This window comes from Macaca fascicularis, chromosome 6, assembly GCF_037993035.2.
Source record: "Macaca fascicularis isolate 582-1 chromosome 6, T2T-MFA8v1.1".
In the NCBI taxonomy this organism is placed as follows: Eukaryota; Metazoa; Chordata; class Mammalia; order Primates; family Cercopithecidae; genus Macaca; species Macaca fascicularis.
This window is the reverse complement of record NC_088380.1, coordinates 174,963,420-174,986,531: the sequence shown is the minus strand read 5'-3', so window position 1 is coordinate 174,986,531 and position 23,112 is coordinate 174,963,420. Positions and strand designations below refer to the sequence as shown.

General features: G+C 44.8%; 1 protein-coding gene across 15 annotated transcripts in view; it reads right to left on the bottom strand.

Moving 5' to 3' along the window:
• Positions 1 to 23,112, bottom strand: part of TENM2 (teneurin transmembrane protein 2) — a 1,286,794-nt gene that overhangs the window by 19,065 nt on the left and 1,244,617 nt on the right. For all 15 annotated transcript variants that reach the window (XM_045395034.3, XM_045395036.3, XM_005558468.5 and 12 more), the window contains 2 exons: positions 16,925 to 17,100; positions 15,047 to 15,282 (listed from right to left, as the gene is read on the bottom strand). In XM_045395034.3, coding sequence (XP_045250969.1) covers positions 15,047 to 15,282; positions 16,925 to 17,100 — 412 coding nt within the window. The remainder of the gene's footprint in view (positions 1 to 15,046; positions 15,283 to 16,924; positions 17,101 to 23,112) is intronic.

The following is a 23,112-nucleotide window of genomic DNA, read 5'->3' as shown; positions in this document are numbered from 1 at the left end:
AGTGCTGGGATTATAGGCGTGAGCCACTGCCCCTGGCCCTCTTATGAAATCTTAAGTAAAGTTACCTAGAAGAGTGGAGAACAGGGCTTAGAATTCCATATTTTACAAAGATTTGGGAATACGAAGCCCCATTCCTATGTGAACTTCTTTCCTTCTAACATCTAGAGAAAAATCTTGCCACTGTCAAGAATGCGAGACACAGTGGGTAGGCCTCAGCAGGGCTAGGGGATTTCCGACAAAGGGATGAACTGATTTACTTAGATTTGAAAGGAATGGGGAACACATCAGACATAATTTAATATTTATTTAGAAGTTGATCTGATCAGAGAAGTTCATCTCCCAGAAGGCAGAGCTGGGAGACTAGACTCTGGTGAGGGGCAAAGGAGAGGGACTCCTGAGATTCAGCTAGCCCTGAGTGGGTGTCTGGAAGTGAATGAAATGAGCCAGATTCAGCCTAGACTCTCACAACTTCACTGACTGCAAATCCAGATATCCCTGGGGTGGCTGCTGAAGGCAAGGGATGATGTAAACAGGCGGAAGGAAGAGACTCGAGAGATGTCTGGTACCTCCTCACTTTACCCTAATAATTCAACAGCACTTACTGGTAATAATGATGATAGTGATGGTGATGATCATAGTAATAATAACTTTTTTTTTTTTTTTTGAGATGGAGTCTCGCTCTGTTGCTGAGGCTGGAGTGCAGTGGTGCAATCTCAGCTCACTGCAACCTCTGCCTTCTGGGTTTAAGAGATTCTCCTGCCTCAGCCTCCTGAGTAGCTGGGATTACAGGCATGCACCATCATGCAAGGCTAATTTTTGTATTTTTAGTAGAGACGAGGTTTCACCATGTTGGCCAGGCTGGTCTCAAACTCCTGACCTCAGGTGATCCACCCACCTTGTCCTCCCAAAGTTCTAGGATGACAGGTGTGAGCCACCGCACCCAGCTGATAGTAATGATGACTTTAATATATGCTGAGGACTAATATATACAGGCATTGTATTGGGCATTTTGCATCCATAGTTTGAGTTGTTGCTCACAAAGACCATTTGACAAATGAAGAAATAGCTTCAAACAGAGAGGTTATAAAACTTGCTCAAGGTCACACAGCAGTGAAGTGGTTGGGTTGGTCTGGAACATAGGCCTTCAGACTTTAACCAGTTAACCTCTTATACACTTCACCAGCTTTACTGCTTCCTGTATTGTATGTCTACTGAGTGTCCTGAAATGTGTCAAATGATGGACAGACTGTGAAGCCTTTTCACAGCCCTTGAAAGCTCCACATTGCAGCTTTGCAGGGGGTCGGGGGGTGATGGTGGGACAAGGAATATTTCTAATACCACAGACACTTGTATTCTGAGAAACAGCTTGGTGCCCAGGTAAAGAAACACATTTTGCAGCTTCCTTCAGAGACAGGGGTGACCAACAAAATGTAAGTGGTTGTTGTTGGCTGGTCTTCTGGAAAATATTCTTGAAGGAAATTGACTCAGCTGAGAGGTAGGCAATCTTTCATTGTTCCCTTTCCTCCTTTTCCTGGGTGAAATGTGTATGTGATGGCTGGAGCTCCAGCATTTACCTTGTGACTATGAGGTGACTTTGGGGCTGGAGACCTCCAGGATGACGGCCTATCCAGAGAAAAAGAGTCTAGATCTCTGTTGATCTGGGTGTCATCAATGTTAATCCATACAGCCATGGATTGCTTTCCCTAAGCTCCTTTTAGATCATAGGAAAATATGATTTTCCTATGTAAAGTGTAAATCCTTTTTAAACCCTTGCTATTGCTAATCTCTGTTACTAGCAGTGGAAACTAATCTAAATTGATACAAGCCCCTGATACTTTGGCAGGTGCTATGCTAGGTACTTTACACACCTGATCCCATTTTCACTCTCATGACATAGAAACCATTTTACAACAGAGCAACTGAGGTCTACAGGAGTCACATAACTAAACAAGTGGCAGAAGTGGAATTTGAACCCAGTACTACAGATTCTCCAAACCATTGCTGTTTCCATAAGGTTGTCTCAGAGAGAAGATAGGATATTTATCATAGGACAATTAGAAAAGAGAATGCATAGGCCAGGTGCATGTGTCTCATGCCTGTAATTCCAGCACTTTAGGGGGCCGAGATGGGTGGATCACCTGAGGTCAGGGGTTTGAGACCAGCCTAGACAACATGGTGAAACCGTGTCTCTACTAAAAATAAAAAAAATTGGCCAAGCATGGTGGCGTGTGCCTGTAATCCCAGCTACCCAAAAGTCTGAGGCAGGAGAATTGTTTGAACCCGGGAGGCGGAGGTTGCAGTGAGCTGAGATCATGCCACTGCACTCCAGCCTGGGCCAAAGAGTGAGACTCTGTTTTGAAAAACAAAGAAACAAAAGAATAAAAAGAAAAAGAAAAGAGAATGCATCAAAGCATGGGGAGAGGAATAAAGTTGGTGAGTTCTTGGGATTATAAGGAACCCTAACTTCAAGTGGAAGATTCCTATCAACAACTCGCAGCAACTGGGAACAGTCAAGATGGCAAAGGCTGAGTAGTGAGATTTTTGTTTTTTTTAAACAGGTCCAAAATTTAATGCGGTCTGAATTACTGGGGGTTGGAGTCATCATTTTCAGAGCAAAACACACAGTGGGGGTCAGAAAGATAGATCATCTCCTCTGCCAACAGAAGCTTGGTCACATTGGGTTGGTTCATCTGGGACAACCGTGGAAGGCCACCATCATTCTTAAACCTATGGATTTCAGATTTTGGTTCAAGACCTCTCCAACATTTTGTTAGGCAGGATGAATGATACAACAACAATGAGGAAGGATTTTCAGGGTGTTTGACTTCCAATCATGCCTACTTATTTCCATCCCCTTGGCCATCCTTAGTTTTTCCTCCTTCCCTTTCCTTATTTTTTTTTCCTTTTTCCTTCTTTTTGCTCATATCATAGGGCCCCAGTGCGTTTATTAATTATTGAACATTGAGTGTCGGCTAATGCCAGGCTTGGTGTCTGCTCTGGTATACAAGGAAGAAAAACACCAGCAATAGCAACATGCTGAGCACTTACACAGGCTGAGTGTTGTTCTCAGCATTGCCCTTGTTTTATCTAATTTACACAACACTCTCAGGCAGGCACTATTATCATCCCCATTTTACACACAAGGTATAGATGGGTTCAAGTGACTTGCTCAAGTTTAGATAAATACTAAGTGGTAGAGCCAGGATCCCCATACAGAGCTTGCTGTCTTAACCTCCAGGCTGTACACCTCTAGGATTGAGGGGTGCTGGACCACGGGCTTTCCATCAAGCGTGCAATTCTAAACCACATGGAATGCTCTCTTAAAGCACTGCTGCTCGGCTGGCTCCGCGCCTGCTGAAGCAGCTCTTCGGGGAATAGGGGTTTGGGGCTTGTGGATTTTTTTTTTTTTTTTTTTTTTTTGAGACAGAGTCTCACTCTGTCATCTAGGCTGGAGTGCAGTGGCACGATCTCAGATCACTGCAACCTCTGCCTCCCAGGTTCAAGTGATTCTCATGTCTCTGCCTCCTGAGTAGCTGGGACTACAGAGGTGCACCACCACACCTGGCTAATTTTTATATATTTTTAGTAGAGATGGGGTTTCACCATGTTGGTCAGGCTGGTCTCGAACTCCTGACCTCAAGTGATCCACCTACCTCAGTCTCTCAAAGTGCTGGGATTACAGACATGAGCCATGTGCCCTGCTGGGGATTTTTGATTTTTAAAAGCTCCCTGTGTGATTCTGACGTGTACTCTTGGTTAAAATACACTCAGTGTGATATAAGGCCTTATCTTTAGTTACCTGGGAAAGACCAACGGGAAAATCACATATATAACTATAATATAATCATATGTGTGTATAGATGTGTATATATGTGTGCATAATACACTATAATATGTAATCATGGGAAAGGCCAACATGCAAATAATATGTGTGATCTTGACTATCATAATAATAATGATATTAGTGTGTGAGGGTGCTTAGATTATAGAAAGAACCCTGAACATTCCTGATCTCATAAGCTAAGCAGGGTCAGGCCTGGTTAGTGCTTAGATGGGATTACAGAAAGAACTAAATACTGGTAAACAAAGAAGAGGGGTCCCTAACCTCTGACTGCCACCCTGGGATTTGCTGCTGTTACTTAGAGCTGAGAGGCCTCTGACCATTGACTCAGGTGCACCAACTGTAAAGAAGTAATGATAGGTGCTAGCCATTAGCCATGGATAACTTAGAGTGGGATTTTACTTGGAAATTTACCATGTCCCTGGGACAATGGGATTTTTTGATAGCACAGGTTTGAGTTAACTTTGAAATGTGAAAATTTCTATTAAAATGTCCAATCCTTCTAATAATGAAATCTGAAAAATTCACTGGAAGGTGAGCCAAGGAGTTCAGGCCAGTTGTGTAATCTAATCAAATTTCTTTAATTATGAGGGTGCCATTTATAAAGGGGGGTGCCCTAGATGTGGGTGCGAGATGCTGGAGGGTCCAACAGGCACGATAGGCCCTTTGAGGATATCTGCCCTCCAGTTTAGAGCATGTGGGAGCTTTAATTTAGCTGCAGTGTTCTCTTATTCCGAATTAAATTACCCGGCTAGCAATATTTAAATTAACCTTGAGGCTTCCTGGAGAACATAAAAGTTATTTTGAATTATTTTCACTGCCGGGATCAGCACGATTCCCTTCCCAGTCGGCTTGGTAGGAATTCAGTGATAGAGAAACCAATTTTTAAATTAATACAATTTTGTGTTTGTAAGGAAGCCATTATTTTTAATTATCGGGCATTTTCCTCAGCCTGGCTTCCCCAGTTAATAAAACTCAGCTATTTAGCATGCTTTTTTATTTTTGCAGAGGGCAGACTTTGGGAGGTGGTTTCCCCTGTGGAATATTCCCCCAGAACGTTTTGATCTCACCAAGCATACGCCTGTCACAAGGAAGCTCATAAAAAACCCGGAGAAAAGGAAACGCTGTCGTCAAAATGGCCCTGCTGGGCCTATAACCGGTGACTCTAACTTAGCTCCAGGGGCAATGATGGGAGCTAGTGATTTGAGAAACATGAGGGAGGAAATTACACTGGGCTGGAACCCCTCCAGGAAATGGAATTGTAACGCAGCAGGAGAGATTTCAGTTAGACGTACAGAAGAACCATTTGCCCATCCTGCTTTGAGTATGGGAAACCCAAAAAACATTAGTGAGGGAGGTCACGAGAGTCTCCCTAAACTTCTGTTTAGAAACAGAAGTGTTTGCCTTGGAGAGTTTAGTTATTTACCTACCCAGAGGTAAAGCCTGGCCTAGAGGACATCTTCAGTTTCTTTCTGGGTCAGTCCTCTGGGATTTTATTTTATTTTATTTTATTATTTTTTATTTTTGAGATGGAGTCTCGCTCTGTCTCCCAGTCTGGAGTGCAGTGGTGTGATCTGGGCTTACTGCAAACTCCGCCTCCCGGGTTCACGCCATTCTCCTGTCTCAGCCTACCGAGTAGCTGGAACTACAGGTGCCCGCCACCATGCCCGGCTAATTTTTTTGTATTTTTTTAGTAGAGACGGGGTTTCATCATGTTAGCCAGGATGGTCTCGATCTCCTGACCTCATGATCTGCCCGCCTCGGCCTCTCAAAGTGCTGGGTTTACAGGCGTGTGCCACCGCGCCTAGCCTGGGATTTTAAAAGTAGCTATCCCCAGCTCCCATACAACAAGACTCAATGCTACACTGGGATCAGTGCTTGTGGAGACAAAACAGCTTGCTATAAATTTAATATTAGCTTAAATAATGCATCATTAGAAGGGTAAGCCTCTGCAAACACATTAAATAATGTATTCCCCAAGCAAACATTATTTTTGGATGATTTGCTGTTTTGGATGGAGGTCAGGTGGAAAGGTGGAAAGACCCGAGTTTGAGTGGCAGTTCTGACACTCATCAGTGCCACTGATTAGCTTTGCCATACCAAAACCATATCTTCACCACTCATGCCTCAGTTTCCTCATCCGTAATGGCCTGTGAACTGGTGAGTCGGGACTTTATCTTATTTTTCTTAGTGTCTCTATTTTGTTTTGGAAAGTGCTTGGTGCTCAACGAACATTAGTGAATAAGCAGACTGAATCAGACTGGGTACAAGAACCCTGCTAACTCTGATGATCTAAAGTTCCAACATGGAAAATCAAGAATAGAAAATATGATTAGGCTGGGCATGGTGGCTCACGCCTATAATCCCAGCACTTTGGGAGGCTGAGGCAGGTGGATCACTTGAGGTCAGGAGTTCAAGACCAGCCTGGTCAACATGATGAAACCCCGTCTTTACTTAAAAAACACAAAAATTAGCCAGGCATTGTGGTGCATGCCTGTAGTCCTAGCTACTTGGGAGGCTGAGGCAGGAGAATGGCTTGAACCCGGGAGGTGGAGGTTGCAGTGATCCGAGATTGTGCCACTGCACTCCAGCCTGGGTGACAGAGCAAGGCTCTGTCTCAAAAAAAAAAAAAAAAAAATATATATATATATATATATGTATATATATATGTGTGTGTGTGTATATATATATATATGTGTATATATATGAGATTAGGACATCTGTGGTCTCCAAATATCTGAAAAGCTTCATTCCAAAGACCTATTCGAGTCATTCTGGAAGGCCCCTGGGACCTGGAATTCACAGGCAGAGGTGGGAGGGAGAGGGTTTTCATTATGTCAGTGGAAAATCTCATTCATTCATTCATTCATTCATTCAATATTTACTGAGCACCTACTATGTGTTTGTTACTGGGACTGTCACTTAAGATAGAACAAGACAGTTATGACTCCTGCCCTAGGGGGGCAGGCCACAGGCCAGAGGGGGATAACTAACAACAGGAGAGCCAGCAACGAAAACCATTTTTAGTGTGGTAATGGCAGTAGACACAGGGAAGGAACTGTGGCAATAAGGAAGGACATGGAGCCAGAGCTGGGACTGACGAGGATGATTTCTCGGAGAAAGTGCTACTCGGTGGGGGCCTGGGTATGAGTAAGGCTTGGACAGCTGAGGGTGGGAGAAGAGTCCGGGAGAATATTCCAGGTGGGGAGGGTCAGCAGATGAAAGCACAGGGGATGAGCAAGGGCCTTGCACAGGCAGAGCATGGCTGTTTTCAGGTGATGCTGTGAGTATTCTGGTGCAGGTGGGTGGTCCATTGGTAGGGATGCAGTGAGAAGGGGCAGGGGGTGTCTGGTATGGAGGCTCAGTTCAGATGACCGGAATAAACTACATTTGTTATCCTTTGACCTGAACTTCCAGGAGTCAGGTATGTTGTATATTTTCTAGTGTCCAAGAAGGAGGCTCCTGATGAGGGCTCATTTGCATGTACCAGGTGGATAATCTGCAGAAGATTTCTGTATTTCTAAGATCCTTAAAAGGGCCAACAAGATAAGGCTTTACCCCTTGACCTTACCCTCAGCTGGTTTACTCTAGCCACACTGGAGCTATCCTCTTCAGGATACAGGCAGGGCCTTTTGCACATGCTAGAGCTTTAGCACAGAGGCTTTTCCCCTCACTCCATGCCTGGGAAATTCCTACCTACTCTTCATTCAGTTCTCAGTTCAAATGTCATTTTCTCAGAGATGCCTTAACCTATAACATATATTCCATATTATCTCCACCCTACATTTTTCCCAAAGCACCCATCACAATTTCTTTTTTTTTTTTTTCTTTGAGAAAGAGTCTCACTCTGTCACTCGGGCTGGAGTGCAGTGGTGCCATCTTGGCTCACTGCAACCTCTGTCTAGCACGTTCAAGTGATTCTATTGTCTCAGCCTCCCAAGTAGCTGGGATTATAGGCGCGCGGCACCACGCCTGGCTAAGTTTTGTATTTTTAGTAGAGATGGGGTTTCGCCATGTTGGCTAGGCTGGTCTTGAACTCCTGACCTCAGGTGATCCACGCCCCTGGACCTCCCAAAGTGCTGGGATTACAGGCATGAGCCACCGTACCTGACCCACAATTTCTATATATTGTTTGTACATTTATTTGATTATTATTTGCTTCTCCTGCTAAGGTGTAAGAGCTAAAGACATAAGCTCCATTAGGGTCTTTCCACTTTTCCACATCATCATCCAAAACAGAAGCCAGCCAAAATTAATGTTTGCTTGGGGAATACATTATTTAATGTGTTTGCAGAGGCTTGCCCTTCTAATTATGTGTTATTTAAGCTAATATTAAATTTATCCCAAGTTCTGTCTGCACAAGTGCTGCTCACCATGTAAGGTGAAAACTTTTGTTCACTAATGTACACTCAGTGCCTAGCATAGTGCCAAGAACACAGGAGGTGTTTGAAATATAAAATATTAGTCACGTGAAGAATGAATGCATTGTAGCAGGAAGGAGCTGTGAAAATTCAGGCTTTCATAATGACTTGTGTGTGTTAACAGACCTGTTTGAGTGGGCTCCACGCAGAACTGAGTTCATGTGTGTGTGTTCACACGCACATAGGCACGCCCATCCCCCCACCTCACTTCTCTGTCACCGTGATTTGCCACATAAGTAAAAGTAACACATGTCAACACATAATTGCAATGTCATATTAATTATATGGGAGCCAAAACAAAATTACCGACTCCCACTTCTTCTTGGAATACTAATAACACTAATACTAATATCATGATGGAAGATTATCTTGGAAGCAATTTTTCTTTTGTTCTGCTACCTACACATGTAGCTGTTTCTTGCTTCTGCAATCTCTATGTAAATCATAATCAGGAAGAAATATCCTAGAGCATGGTTATATGCTTTCCTTTACAAAGAGAATCATCCTGCACAAAATCCATTTTAGGAAAGAGTAGAAGTTTTAAATCTTAATAGAAGGGGTTGATTTTAGCTCTCTCTTCCAAAAGCCTAGAAAAAAGGCTTGTTGGGGTGGGAGGCAACAGTGCCTCAAGAGATCCTCAGGGCCAGGAGTTTTGCCTTATGATTAGGCTTTGGAGGGATGGAGGATGTAGAATATATCTGGGATATTTGTATTTTAACCTTGTATCTCTTTCTTTTTTTGGGTATGGCACCTCTTTTCTCTAGGGCTTCCCTGTCTAGGTACTTTTACTGAGATGTCTATTGTAAGATACAGGTATGGTCATGTGACCTGTGCCTGCCTGGCTCATCACAGATCCCCATCTCCCTGACCAGTGATTGGCCCAGGAATGTGAACTCCCTCTGCCAGGTCAATCTTTCTTCCATGAGATATTTTATGAAAAATAGAAATGCTGGGGGAGATCCCTTCCTTTTTCCTCTGGGTTCACTTAGCTGGGATGATATAAGCCTGGAGCCAACTTTGGCTAAGTCTGCCTGACCACCTCCCTCCCCTGCAATGTGAAGAGGACATTAGTCTACTGTAGGAGAAAATTAGGTCAACTGCTGAGAGAGAAACCCTGCCATGGGATGGAAGGGGGCTTTGAGAAAGAGAAAGAGACAGACGTTCATCTGATATGGGTTGGCTGTGTCCCCACCCAAATCTTGATTTGAATTGTATCTCCCAGAATTCCCATGTAATGGGAGGGATCCAGGAGAAGGTAATTGAATCCTGGGGGCCGATCTTTCCTGTGCTATTCTAGTGATAGTGAATAAGTGTCACGAGATCTGATGGGTTTATCAGGTGATTATCAGGAGTTTCCACTTTTGCTTCTTCTCATTTTCTCTTGATGCTGTCACGTAAGAAGTGCCTTTCGCCTCCCGCCATGATTCTGAGGCTTCCCCAGCCATGTGGAGCTGTAAGTCCAATTAAACCTCTTTTTCTTCCCAGTCTTGGGTACGTCTTTATCAGCAGCATGAAAACAGACTAATACACCATTTAATGACATCTTGGAGTCTCTAAGGCCAGCTTCTCCCTTGTGGTGGCCCTGTTAGGTGAGACAGCACCTACCCTTTTAAGTTAGTCTGAGTGCACTTCCTGTCTCTTGCAGTGGAAGGATTCCAGACAGACATACGGGCAATGTATTTGTGAATTTATACCCACTTTGGTAGGGGAGCATTTACACATTAAGAAGAAGCCTATAGAAGGCACAGTTATCACATCTTTCTTTGTCACCTGTTGTCTGAGTACCCACCACATGGCACTTGTCACCAGGGATACTGGGGCGACCTGGTCCCTACACTTATGGAGCTTACAGATGCCATGATGTAACTTCCTTTTTTTTTTTTTTTGAGATGGAGTCTCGCTCTGTTGCCAGACTGGAGTGCAGTGGCACGATCTGGGCTCATGGCAACCTCCGACTCCCTGGTTCAAGTGGTTCTCCTGCTTCAGCCTCCCCAGTAGCTGGGATTATAGGCATGCGCCACCACGCCCAGCTAATTTTTGTAGTTTTAGTAGAGATGAGGTTTCACCATTGTGTTCAGGAGGGTCTCGATCTCTTGACCTCGTGATCTGCCTGCCTTGGCCTCCCAAAGTGCTGGGATTACAGGTGTGAGACACCACGTCTGGCCTGCTTCATGGTTTTGCAAGGCCAGAGTGAGTGAAGAAGGGAGTGGAAGACAACGCAGGCAGGACGGGGAGGAGTCTTTCAAAGGAGATATTTGAGGAGGTCTTGGGAGGCATAATGAAAATCTTCCCTGCACTGAGTTTGGGCAGGAATGAAGGGACTAATACTCTATTACAAAGCTTTTGGTGAAAGAATGTGGTCCTGGACTATCCATCCGCCATCATCTTACATTTCCCCAGGCTGTAAGGAAGAACCACTGATATTTTCCTCCACTAAGAGATGCCTCCATCTGGAGGACTGTGGGAAGAAATGATACCTAGGTGGGCTGGAATTTCACTGGGCACTGTTCTGTCATGATGGCTTCACTGAGATTTTTGGTCTTCTCTAAACTCCAGGAATGTTCAGAGCCTTGGGCCCTCAGACCCCTCAGCTGACCAGGCTCCCAGGAGCTTGCTGGTCCCAGGGAAGGTCAGGCCATTTGCTTCATGCATGATACCCACGCATTCTCCCCAAATTCCCTGCTGTTCACATGGTGAGCAGTGATTACATGGTGCTGGTTAAATGGCTGCATTTCAAAGTTCACTTAGTTTCTTCCCCATTCCAAGAGGCAGGGCTGGGGCCACTAGAATCTTACATCTCTGGCTTGGGTTTCAGCTCCCAGCCACTCTCCTTTACATAGTCCTCAGAGCGTGGATGGCCACCCAGCCTTCCTGGTCTCCATGATCATGGGGAGAGCCTGTCAAAAGGTGAGCATGACACAGCAACCCTGCTAGTTGCCCAATCCTCGTGTGCTAGACAGCTCTCAAATCTCTTCCCCTACCTTCTTTCTTTCCTCACTGCTAGTGATTTAGTTTCTTGCTTGGACCCTCCTTACTGTCCCTTTCCTCCTGTCTATCTTGTCCCCTCCTCACCTGTCTTCCTCCATACCTGAGGAAGTCAGAGAGTTTTTTTTTTTTTTTTTTTTTTTGGAGACAGGGTCTTGCTCTGTTGCCCAGACTGGAGTACATTACAGGGCATGATCATAACTCACTGCAGCCTCAAACTTCTGTGCTCAAGCAGTCCTCCTGCCTTGGCCTCCTGATTAGCTGGGACTACAGGCATGCACCACCATGACAGGGTCTCCCTATGTTGCCCAGGCTGGTCTCCAACTCCTAGGCTCAAGGGATCCTCCTGCCTTGGACTCCCAAAGTGCTAGGATTACAGGCATGAGCTACTGTGCAGGGCCATGGTCAGCTAGTTAATTTTTTTTTTTTTTTTGGATGGACAGGGTTTTGCTATGTTGCCTAGGCTGGTCTTGAACTCCTAGGCTAAAATGATCCTCCCGCTTTGGCCTCCCCAAGTGTTGGGAAAACAGGCGTGAGCCACTGTGCCCAGGCTGGAGACAGCTTTCTAAAGCTACACATCCTAGCACATCACTCTGCTAATGAAGTCCAGGTAGGGCTCCCCATTGCCCTCAGGATAAATGTTAGCCTGGCACCATGTTCCCTTCCATGTGCAGTCTCTGGCTGCATCTTACTTTTCTACCCCACTCTCTAACACATCCACTGCCACACTGAATTAGTTTTCTGAAATGCCATTCCCTTTTTGGCCTCTTGGCCTTTCCATAGGTGATAGTCTCTGTCCTGTCACCTCTGTTCCGTATCTCTGCCTGGCTGATTCTTACTCTTCAGAACTGATTCCAGATCCTCTGTGAAGCCCTTCCTGATCCCTTGTCAAACGGGAGACCTGATCACTCTGCTACGTGCTTACCAAGTCTTTGTTCATCATCTTCTTCTCAGGCGTTCAGAAAAGACAACATTTTCCAGGCTTCCCTGCAGTTCAGTTGAGGTCCCCTGACAGTGTTCTCACCAGGGTGGGGGGAAGTGAGGCCTGCCACGTCCAGGCTGGCTCACTAAGCTCTCGTGAATCACCCAAGCTCTCTTCCCTTGCTGCAGCAACTGCACAGGCCCTGTGCTTAATGGCAGGATTGCAAGGCAGAGCAACTGGAGCGAGTCCTCATTAAGAAGAGCTGCCTGATGCATTTGGACCACAATGTGTTAAACCCATGAGATTTCAGGGTTAATTTATTACCCAGCCGTGACCTATCCTCTTCCAGTGGATACAATTAAGTATCCCTTTCCTTGTGCTTTTGGCCTGTATTATAGCTTACATCACACTTACTAATATTGCCTTCTCCATGAGACTGTTAGCTACTCGGTGGCACTCAATTTTCTTTACCTCTCTAGAGTCTACTCGTTCTGTGATACTGAATGTAGTGTTGGCACCTAGAAAATATCTTTTGAATAAATGAGGACTTTCATGCCCTCATTTGACAGTGGAGCAGCGATGAAAAGACACGGCAAGACTAAGATAGGGAGAGAGGAGCCCATCTTGCCGTTGGTGAGACAGCCTGCTAGCCTAATGGGGCCAATGGGTACCTTTGGCTTAGGGGCTGCAAACTCCCTGCCATGGACTCACGAAACATCTGATGAAATGACCACTCCCCAGTTCCCTCAATCCACATCACACCCAACCTTTCCCTTATACCTTCTTCCAATTGCTCTCCTGCAATTTCCAGAAGTTGCTTTTATTTCATTCACTAAGCAGTTTATGAACTGAATTAAAATAAATGAGATGCAAATAAATTCCAGGCTTTCTCCCTCATTTTCAAATTACATTTTCAGTCCACTCAACCTGTTATAATCTCATAGTGATTTTCATTTAAGAGAGCTAAATGGATATGTGATTGTTGTTACAGGAACTAACACCAGACAATTAAATGTTGAGGTGTTGATAGATAAAGCTGTGTTTTGATTTGCATAAACACGATGCCAGCAAATCTAACCCTGGCAGAAATTCAGTTATAAGACTTGTGTGCCTAACTTGGGCTAATTACCACAAGTACCATTATTAAGAGTTTTAATATTCGGAGTTGGGATTATAGCCACTTTATTTTAGGGCCACATTTATCTTTATTTTGAAAACTTAGTCAAAATGCATAACTGATTTATCAGAGAAAAGGCACGATTACTACTTATAATCAACTTCTACAGTGCAGCATATCAAAAATCAATTACACAGCCCTGAAATCCAGTCATTAAGGATTTAACTACTAATCTCATTCCATTTTTGTCTTTAGGAAGATACTGCAGTTTGCAACTTTGCAGATACCAGCAGAGGAAGAAAAACATGAGAGACTGCTGATAACCTAATGTGGAGACTTAAACTTCAGCCAGACAAAGGCGGAATCTTAATATGGAGGGGCCTGGCTCTGCAGGAAGGTCAGCTGGGCTGGCTGGATTTCAATCCAGTTACACAGCAAAGGTTACGACCCAAGCTTTGCCGATGCTGAGCCTTCTATTCTCAGGGATTCCAAAGCAATTGATAAACTTCTTGTTCCATTGTTTACTGACTTCCTAGTGCTTGTCTTGTTCTGCAGTTATTTTTATTTATGAGTTTACTTATTATCTGCCCCTCTCTCCCATCTCCCCTCAACCTGAACATAAGGTGCAGGAAGTTAGGGCCTTTGCTTTATATGCCATTAGGTGCATAGCACAGTGCCTGGCTCATAGTAGGTGCTCAATAAATATGTGCTGAATTTGATGAAGATTGGGATCCCCAGTATTCATTCCCCCTCCCCAGGGAAGGGGTTAGCATGATGGTAGGAACTGTTCCCTCTTGGTGACAGATAAGTGACTGGAGCAGAATCCACTCCTGTCGAGATGATATGGATGACCACGGATAAGCAGGAAGATGTGTGACATACTGGCAAATGAGTCAGACAGAAAGAGAGACCTGGGGTCGAGTCCTGGCATTGCCCTTTCTAGCCATTGTGTCCTTGGACAGGTAATTTAGCTTCCCTGAGTCTGTGTTTTCTCATCTGAAAAATGGAGGTAGTAATAATTATCCTCATGGAGCTATTGAAAAACTTAAAATAAGATAATACAAGCAAAGCATTTCACATAGGGTTTACAGTATAATAATGCTCAATTAATGTTATATATTGGTTTTAAAAAGATGTCATGTGGGGCAAGTTGCCTGGTCTGGGAAAACTAAGGTTGGCTAAAACTCCCCACTGAGGTTCAGTTGTTATTTCCTCTTGGGAAATCTTCCCTGAACCTCTCAAGTGGAGTGACATCCCCTCTGGGATCCCATCAGGCCCTGCATGTACCTCTGTCTTTTCACTTAACCTGTGATCATCCTGTGTCTGCATATTTTATCAGACTCTCGATTCCTTGAGTGCAAAGAACATACTTTAAAAGTTGTGTTCTTCCAGTACTTAGCAAATTACTTGGCACATAGTAGGCACGAACACTGGTTCATTGGTTGAATTGGCCAGACAGTGAAAATTAGGAAAAAGACAGCAAGTGTGAAAAGAAGACCAAAGCCGTCTCTAGTTACAGCATAATGTAAATCCCCATAGCAGGAAATGGCCGACTTTTTCAGTCCTAGGAAATGGAGAATGTTTTCCCCAAGGTATGAGTCCCAAAGGGAAATGGATTCCATTTTCTGAGCGAAGAGTTTGCCTTTTTCAGGGAATAAAGGAGTATTAGAGGCTTTGAAGCTGGGAATCTTTCTCAGCTCTGTGAGGAAAGGGTGTATCCCCTCCCACTCTGTGGTAACAGATTGGGTGGAACCACTTACCCGGAGCTTCCTGCCAAAGATGGTGACTTTGCCTTTAATCTGTTCCTTTCTTAGGCGCCACTCAATGGAGTTTAAGCCATTCTCCATAGGCAGGGAGATGTTGCAGCGTCCAATGGTGGGGGTGATGGTGCCTGCTAGGACATGGGGCTCGCTGTGGAAGCTGACACCCATCCCATTAGCATACATCACCCGCAGGGTACCGTTATTACAGAGCTGGTAGCTGTTCCGCACTTGATCTGGAAGAATGTAAGTGGGGGTGGGGATAGGGAAATAAATTATCCACTCTATTAGTCAGAAGAGAATAGAACCCCTATTTTTTTTTTATATAGGTTTCCATGGTACTTTGCAGTCATCAGTCTAAGGCTGCCTTCAATTAGCATACATACCATGTGAAGGTAAGTAGCAGAGATACTACCGATCCACGTAAAGAAAAACATAATATGTGGCACTCCAGAAATAATTATGCCGTGATGTTTCTTTTACTCACTGAAGACTATTAATAGCACGTTTAAACATTTAAAGATGTCTATTGCCTACACAATTTGTGTCAATCAAATTCCTAAACCTTAACATATATATTTTAGCTTATACCAAAAAAAAAAAAAAAAAAAAAAAAAAAAAAGAAAAAATAGAAAGGCAAATGACTTCAATTTTTTCCCCCTTTGCCTATCATCTAACCCAAGGCTGCTGGTCTAGTCACAGGTCAGATCCTCTGTAAATCAAAGCCCAGGATTCTTCAAGAAAACAGAGAGAAGAATCAACCTTCCCCATCCTCATGCTTTTACTGCTGACTGCATCTGATACCACCTCCACTCGAGAACTCTGAAGAGACTCAAACACATGAGGGAGATGGAGCCAGTGAGTGCCAATAATGTGTTTATCTTCCCCAGTGGAAACTACACGAGTCAATCAGACTTCTGACCTTTTCCTTTATCGAAAAGTTACAGGAAGGAAATGTGAGTCAGAGACTCCTTTTACAGATACACTGCTTCCTGATTGTCTGGGCAAAGGAGCTGGCCTGGGCTGGCCTCTGAGATGTCAGCTTTTGGGGCAGTGAGCAAGTGTGTACCTGTCGCTCCTGCAACTCCAGCCGTCATGCAGAAGGACAGAATCTACATCATTAATTATTTGGCAGAGCAGAAATAGAGTCATTGAAACAGGCTCTGCTGTGGGATAATAGTCCAGAAATGTCACCATTTATCTACAGAGAGGACACTTTTATCCTCTGACAACAGGCTAGCCCACCGACATTATATCTTAATTAAAAGAAAAATTAATCGGCACAATTCATTTTCTTGCCAGCCCCAGTGCTTGCCCTGGACTGCAAAACATGTCTAATAGCAAGAGTAACCACAGGGTGGTCAGAGACCTTTGAGATCCCAGTCTTGGAGAGAGAATGTTAAACAGCTCCAGTCCCAGGGCAACCAACTCATCAAACAAATGCTTAAAAAAGAGAATCAGGATGGAACAAGAAAATATGAAATCTAGTGGTGGGCCAGGAGAATGAATGGTCTTTGAGACGATAACTATGTGTTTCGGGTTGGTGGGTAGAGGTGGTGATGGAAGGGTAAGAGGTAGGGAGAGAGTATGTGGGGGGTGGCGGGGAAGGACATTTTCAGATAACTATGTAGACAGTTCAAATATCCAGATATTTGGTTGGGTGTAGATGACATTCTGCTGTATCTTATTAAGTCATTTTCTACTAGATAGACCTCTTATAGAGTTAGTTTGCTGTGGACACTTGAATAAAACAGAAAGCTGAGGGGTACGCTGGATCTCTGGAAGTCATCCCAGGCTGGGTAACTCACACATTGGGCTTGGCTGGGTTCTGGGTCTGTGGGTGAGTTTGGGAGTAGGTTGGTATGGGTGGAGGCTCACCTTGTACCACTGTGTAGGAGGCCTCTACTGAAGACAGGTTGGTGATGACAGTGACGTCATCATCACGGTTGGAGTTCTCAATGTCAATGGTAATAGATTTCTCCATTTCCCGGTGCAGACTGGTTACCACCCCCGTGGGGCGCGTCACATTGGTCAGGCGGCCTTCGTGGTCATAGCTGGGGGGAGATAAACACTGGTTAGCAGCAGTCATTGGGGCTGAAAGTGTTCCCAAGACTCACAGGGCCAGAGAAAGAGAGAGCTGGAAAAGTGGGTTGGCTGGGTAGCGCATCTCCCTGAGGCCCCTTGTCACAGTCAAAACCTCATTATGCCCTGAGAAACAGCGGTGATGCTTTCTTCTACCCGCTGATATAACTGACTTCAGATCCTGGAAAACATTTCATTCACCTGGTCTCAGACTTCCTCTAGTTAAAGAGAACAGCCACTTGTGAGCTTTTCTTGCTTTTCTTTTTCTTTTCTTTCCTTGAGATGGAGTCTCACTCTGTCCCAGGCTGGAGTGCAGTGGTGCGATCTCCGCTCTTTGCAACCTCCACCTCCCGGGTTCAAGCAATTCTCCTGCCTCAGCGTCCCATGTAGCTGGGATTACAGGCATGCACCACTATGCCCGGCTAATTTTTGTATTTTTTTGTAGAGATGAGGTTTTGTCATGTTGGCCAGACTGGTCTCGAACTCCTGACCTCAGGTGATCCACCTGCCTTGGCCTCCCAAAGTGCTGGGATTATAGCCGTGAGTCACACACGCAGCCTTCTCTTGTTTTTAATTTAGGTGTTCTACAAAGCCACCAAATTAACATTCCCAAAATATCAGTTTCACCATGTTAGTTCTCTGCTGAACAAACCACACTCTTTTCCCATTGGTTGCTCAATCAAATAAAAATCTGGCTATTTGAGACCTTCCATGCCCCGAGTCTTCTACTGGGGTCCAACCTTATCTCCCTCATCACCTTCTAGGCCTCTGGACAGTCAGCCTGTGCCAAATGCCGCCTGCACATGTTAGCTCAGCATAGAAGGCCTGGCTACACGAAACCTGTTCTTTGGTCCCCAAACCACCATGGCTCCACTTCCCATGCAGCCTTCTTAGACAATTTCCCAATGACCATTAGTTAGCACCCAAGTCTAGGGACACCAGTGATCGTGCCCTACCACCTGCAAATGGCCTGACATTGGGGCCTCCTTCTTTATGTGTGTGTGTCATCTGTCCTCTTTCCTTACACTGTGGAGTTTTCTCCCTGCATCACCTCTAGCAAGAAGCCTGGTTCTAGTTGGGACAGCCCTTTCCCCACTTTGGAAGATCCACTGTACTCTGAGAGCTGGGCCCTTCTCACATCTCAGACAGGAAAGCAGGCTTGTTTCCAGGTCTGCATGTAGAGGCCTTTGGGCTCTCCCAGATGAGTTTTGTTACTGGAGGAGGAAGGGGAGGAAGAAGGCGGAGCTCTGAAGACATTTTGTTTGGAGGGTGAAAAAGAAGGAAAAGTGGCCCGACCCCTGGGGGTTACTCCCTTTGGACTGGGGAGAGGGAAAAAGCTGGCAGGTTCTGAGGGATGGGAACTGGAGCTTGTGCAGCACATGGGGATGGGGGGGTCCTCAGAGAAGCATCCCTGTAGGGACGGCCTGTGAGCAGTGGAAAGGACCGCTGTGGCCTGTTTGACGTTTTCGCTTAGGGCTTAGGATGACAACATCAAAGACAGAGAGCACTCAGGAAATGTTTTTGGAATAAAGAATTGCAGACCTGGCTCAGGCTTTCAGGGATCTGAGAAACTTTGCTTCTGGGAAGAACTGGAAGCAGTGAAGCTCTGCAGAAGTTTGAAAGCTGAGAGTGCAATCACATTAAGCTGGACACTGGGCTGTGTAAAGGTGTTGGGGGAGAGAGGAGGGAGATCTTGGAGCAGGAATCTCTGTGAGCTCAGAATCCACTCCTATCACTTGCCCAGGGCCCCAGGCAGGGGGTGTCACAGACAATGCACTCCCTGGAAAGCCCTGGTGGTGTAACCAGGGATGGGGACTCAGGTCTGCTAAATCGACAGGGCTCCTCTGTGTTTTCCTACCTGCTAAAGAAATCACTTCTCAGGCAGGGGGACAAAGGTGCTATTTACAATAGTGACTAATTAGAACAACCTAGATGTTCCTTTATGGGAGATTCATTAAATAACTGATGATCAATCCATAAAGTGGAAACCTACGAAGCCATCAAGATTGACAACATGGGTTTCTATTTATTGGCATAGACAAATCTACACATGTTGAGTGGAAGAGTGGGGTACAAAGTATACTCCCCTGACAGTAGCTTTTCTTTCAGGGAGGGGTAAAAAGTATCAGTATCTATATGGAGCAGAAATTCTCTGAAAATATAGACATTTAAATGTTAATGGTGGTTTTGCTGTGTGGAATTTTGACTAATCTTCATTTTCTTCTTTGCATTTTCTCATAATTTAGAAATTACTTATAATCAGCCGGACGTGGTGGCTTGTGCCTGTAATCAATCCCAGCACTTTGGGAGGCTGAGGTGGGTGGATCACGAGGTGAGGAGACTGAGACCATCTTGGCCAACATGGTGAAACCCTGTCTCTACTAAAAATACAAAAATTAGCTGGGCGTGGTGGCACGCGCCTATAGTCCCAGCACTCAGGAGGCTGAGGCAGGAGAATCGCTTGAACCCGGGAGGCAGAGGTTGCAGTGAGCTGAGACTGCACCACTGCACTCCAGCCTGGTGACAGAGCAAGACTGTCTCAAAAAAAGAAAAAAAAAAGAAATTATTTGTAATCAATACTTTCATGTTTAATAAGTAGAAACAAAAGGTATTTAAAATCAGAAAACAAAGCAATTCTAAGTATTTGGGTACGGAGTGTCTAGTGCGGTACTCAGTAACAGACAGTTTCTCCTCCTGCTGACAAGTACATTCTCTGGGACCAGGTCAAGGATTTTAATTCCAATCCACTGTAGTTTGGGGACACTTACAATGCACAGGCTTGCTGAGTTTCCTTATGAGAGAAGTAGTAGGAACTGGAGTTTCTACTTTCGGGAACAGAGCTTTAGGGTAGGGACTAGAATCTCATGGACCAAAGGGAGAAAACCAGATTTTTCTTTAAGAAGATTTGGCTGCCTCCAGCTCTACTTACTTCCCCCAAGGAGCGTCTTCAGATGTAGGTCTTTTTGCAAATGACTGCATGTAGGAGTGAAGCGCTGTAAGTTCCAGCAATGGGATCTCAATGCCAACCCAATGGAACTGGCCCAGCTTGGCTGGAGTGGGGCTGGAGGCTGCCTTTGAATTATGTAGTCAATAAATATTCATCAAGCGCCTGTGATGTGTCAAACACAGTTCAAGGCACTGGATATATTGCACTCATGCTAGCTGAAGAGGGCAAAACTAAACCAAGGTAGAAAATAGCATGTCAGATGGTGAGTAATAGGTGCTAGGGACTGCAATAAAGAAGGGAGAGAGTGGAGAAAGAGAGAGTATAGCGAGTAGAAAGTGTAATTTTAAGGACAGTACTGTTCTTTTCAGGAATACAGATGGACCTTCCCTAGTCTGGGAACTTAGCAGGCATGATAGTGTTTCCAAAGAGCATTCCGTATCAGCTCCATTTCTGCCTAACTCTTCACTTCCCAGGACAAAGACGAGAGAGAAAGGCAATTTTTAAAGGGGCCCATTCCAGCCTTCATGAGTTGCATGGCAGCTTATTCTGTAAAATCACTCTTGAACCCCACACCATGGGAAGTCAACTTCCATCTTTTCCTTTGATCTGACATTACCCCTTCCCCAGTTGCTGGATTGGGAGAAGTTGAACATGACTAAAGAGGCTCTTTATCATTTCTCTCTTCTGGAGGACCTCTCTTCAAGGGTGATGTGTTTTTCTGCCCCACTGAGCCCCAAGTTTGCTATGGCAGACTCTGCTCCTGCAGGGGAAGGGAGACCAGCAGGCAGCACTGGGAGGTGGGAAGAGAGCAGGAGAAATGCAAAGTGAGGTATTAAAAAGACCTAATGTGCAAGCTGCATTCTTTAATTCTGCTTTTCCAAAATAAGTCTCTATCTGTCTGACTCTTGTAACCACTATACAGTTAGTTGAGTGAAACCTGAAGGGTAGGAAGGAGACAGAGGTGTGCTTAATAATTCCTCTAAAATCCCATTAGCCTATACTCTGAGTTAAACTTCTATATGACAAGTGCTTTGCTAATTTCTAAAAACGTATTATCTCAGTGGATTAGCACAGGGCTCCTGTTAATCTGCATTTTTATCCCCATGTGACAGATGAGACATTGAAGCTCAGAGAGGTTAAATAATGTGTCCAACGTCAATCAGTAAGTATACGGCAGAGAAAGGCTCCTCACCCCTGTCATCCTGATGCTAAGACCCAGGAGCTTTCTGGTATAAGATGCTGCCTTTTGGGAAAGACTGAAAACCTGAGTTTCCTCAGGGATGTAACTAGATCAGGATACTTCTTCTATCAAGACCCAATGGCCTGCATCTGGGGAAATCTTAATTCCAAGGTTGGGCGTCCTGGAAATTTCTGGAACTGGCTGATCATAAAATGGGTCCAGGAAGTTATTTTTTCCTACCTCTCTCTCTCTCTCCTGCCTCCAGAGTCATTGATGGGATGGCCTTATTGAGTTACATCTTCCCAAAAATTCCGGAACAGTTCCCATGTGGAGTCTGAAGGTGGAGTTACAAATTCTATTCATAGCCCTGCTTTATGACGCTGGTGTGCAATACAAAGAAAGCTGGGCTTGGAGATCTGGATTCCAGTTCTGCTTCACTACTGACTCCCTGTGTGGTCTCAGGGGAGTCACTTTAATTCTCTGAGCCTCAGTTTCTTTAGCCATAAAATGGGGATAATCAAATCCATATTTAGACAGTCATTGTGACAACAGAGTAGACAAACGGCTTCTCTACCTCATGTTCTATGCAGAAAAAAAGATATGGCCACTCTTCCCACCTACAGGGGGATTTGTTACCTGCCCCCATGACAGAGTGGGAAGAGAGGAATCCCCCTAAGGAAGCTCTCATTGAAGGACAAATCGTATTCTTTCTTTCTTTTTTGTTTTTTGGAGACAGAGTGTCCCTCTGTCACCCAGGCTGGAGTGCAGCTGCGTGATCTCAACTCACTGCAAACTCCACCTCCTGAATTCAAGTGATTTTCGTGCCTTTGCCTCCTGAGTAGCTGAGCCTACAGGTGTACACCACCATACCTGGCTAACTTTTGTATTTTCAGTAGAGATGAGGTTTTTCCATGTTGGCCAGGCTGGTCTCAAACTGCTGGCCTCCAGTGATCCTCCTGCCTTGGCCTCCCAAAGTGCAGAGATTACAGGCATGAGGCATCGCTCCTGACCAGGACAGCCTGTTTTCTCGCAGCCTCACAGCCTCTGTATGGTTTTCTTCATCACGCTTTCTCTAAAGTTTTGGCTAAGGCTATGCAGTGTTGGTCTTGACCGCACTCCCCTGACAGGAGGTGAAGTTGTGTCTGATTTTTAAATTGGCTGTGCGTCTGCCAATTGGCTGATGATGTGCCAAAAGTGCCATTGAACAAAAAGAACTCACCATCTTTTTAGGTAGAAAAGAAAACCTTATATGTTTGAACCCCACAATGGAGAATTTGTGGTCACTGGATTTATCAACATTCTGAAAAAAAAGGGCAGCTTATCAAATTAAGATAAAAAATCATTCAGTTTCAATGTAACTTCTGAACATTTTAAAATACATTTATGAATCATGCCTATGTTTTCATTATTAGACTTCAGACTTGTGGATGTACTTGAGTCCAAGCTTCTTTATGGCAGTCTCTAAACCAGGCCCAGTTCAGGCTGGCCTCCCTGAGAATGATGTTTTTTCCCCTCTTTCAGGAGAGCCAACAAATTGTTTCTGAAATGCATTAGGTCTTCGGGTGAAACTGTCAGAAAGAGGTTTCCTCAGAAGAGGAAAATCCCGGAGGTGTTTGGGTGAGTGTATAGCTTCGATCTAACTCGGTGTGAGAGCCAAGGACGGCACTCAGATGGTACCCTCGAGGGCAGAATCACTAGCTGGTGAAGTCTGATCAAACCCCCAGTGTCCCGAAGGTATTAAGATGCTTCAGAAGTCTGAGAAAGAGTTGCCCAAAGAAGAAAGTCAGAACCAGGGAAAGCAATTCTTCTGCAATGCAGCAAATATCCAGCAGGTGGCAACAGCTTCCTTTTACATTC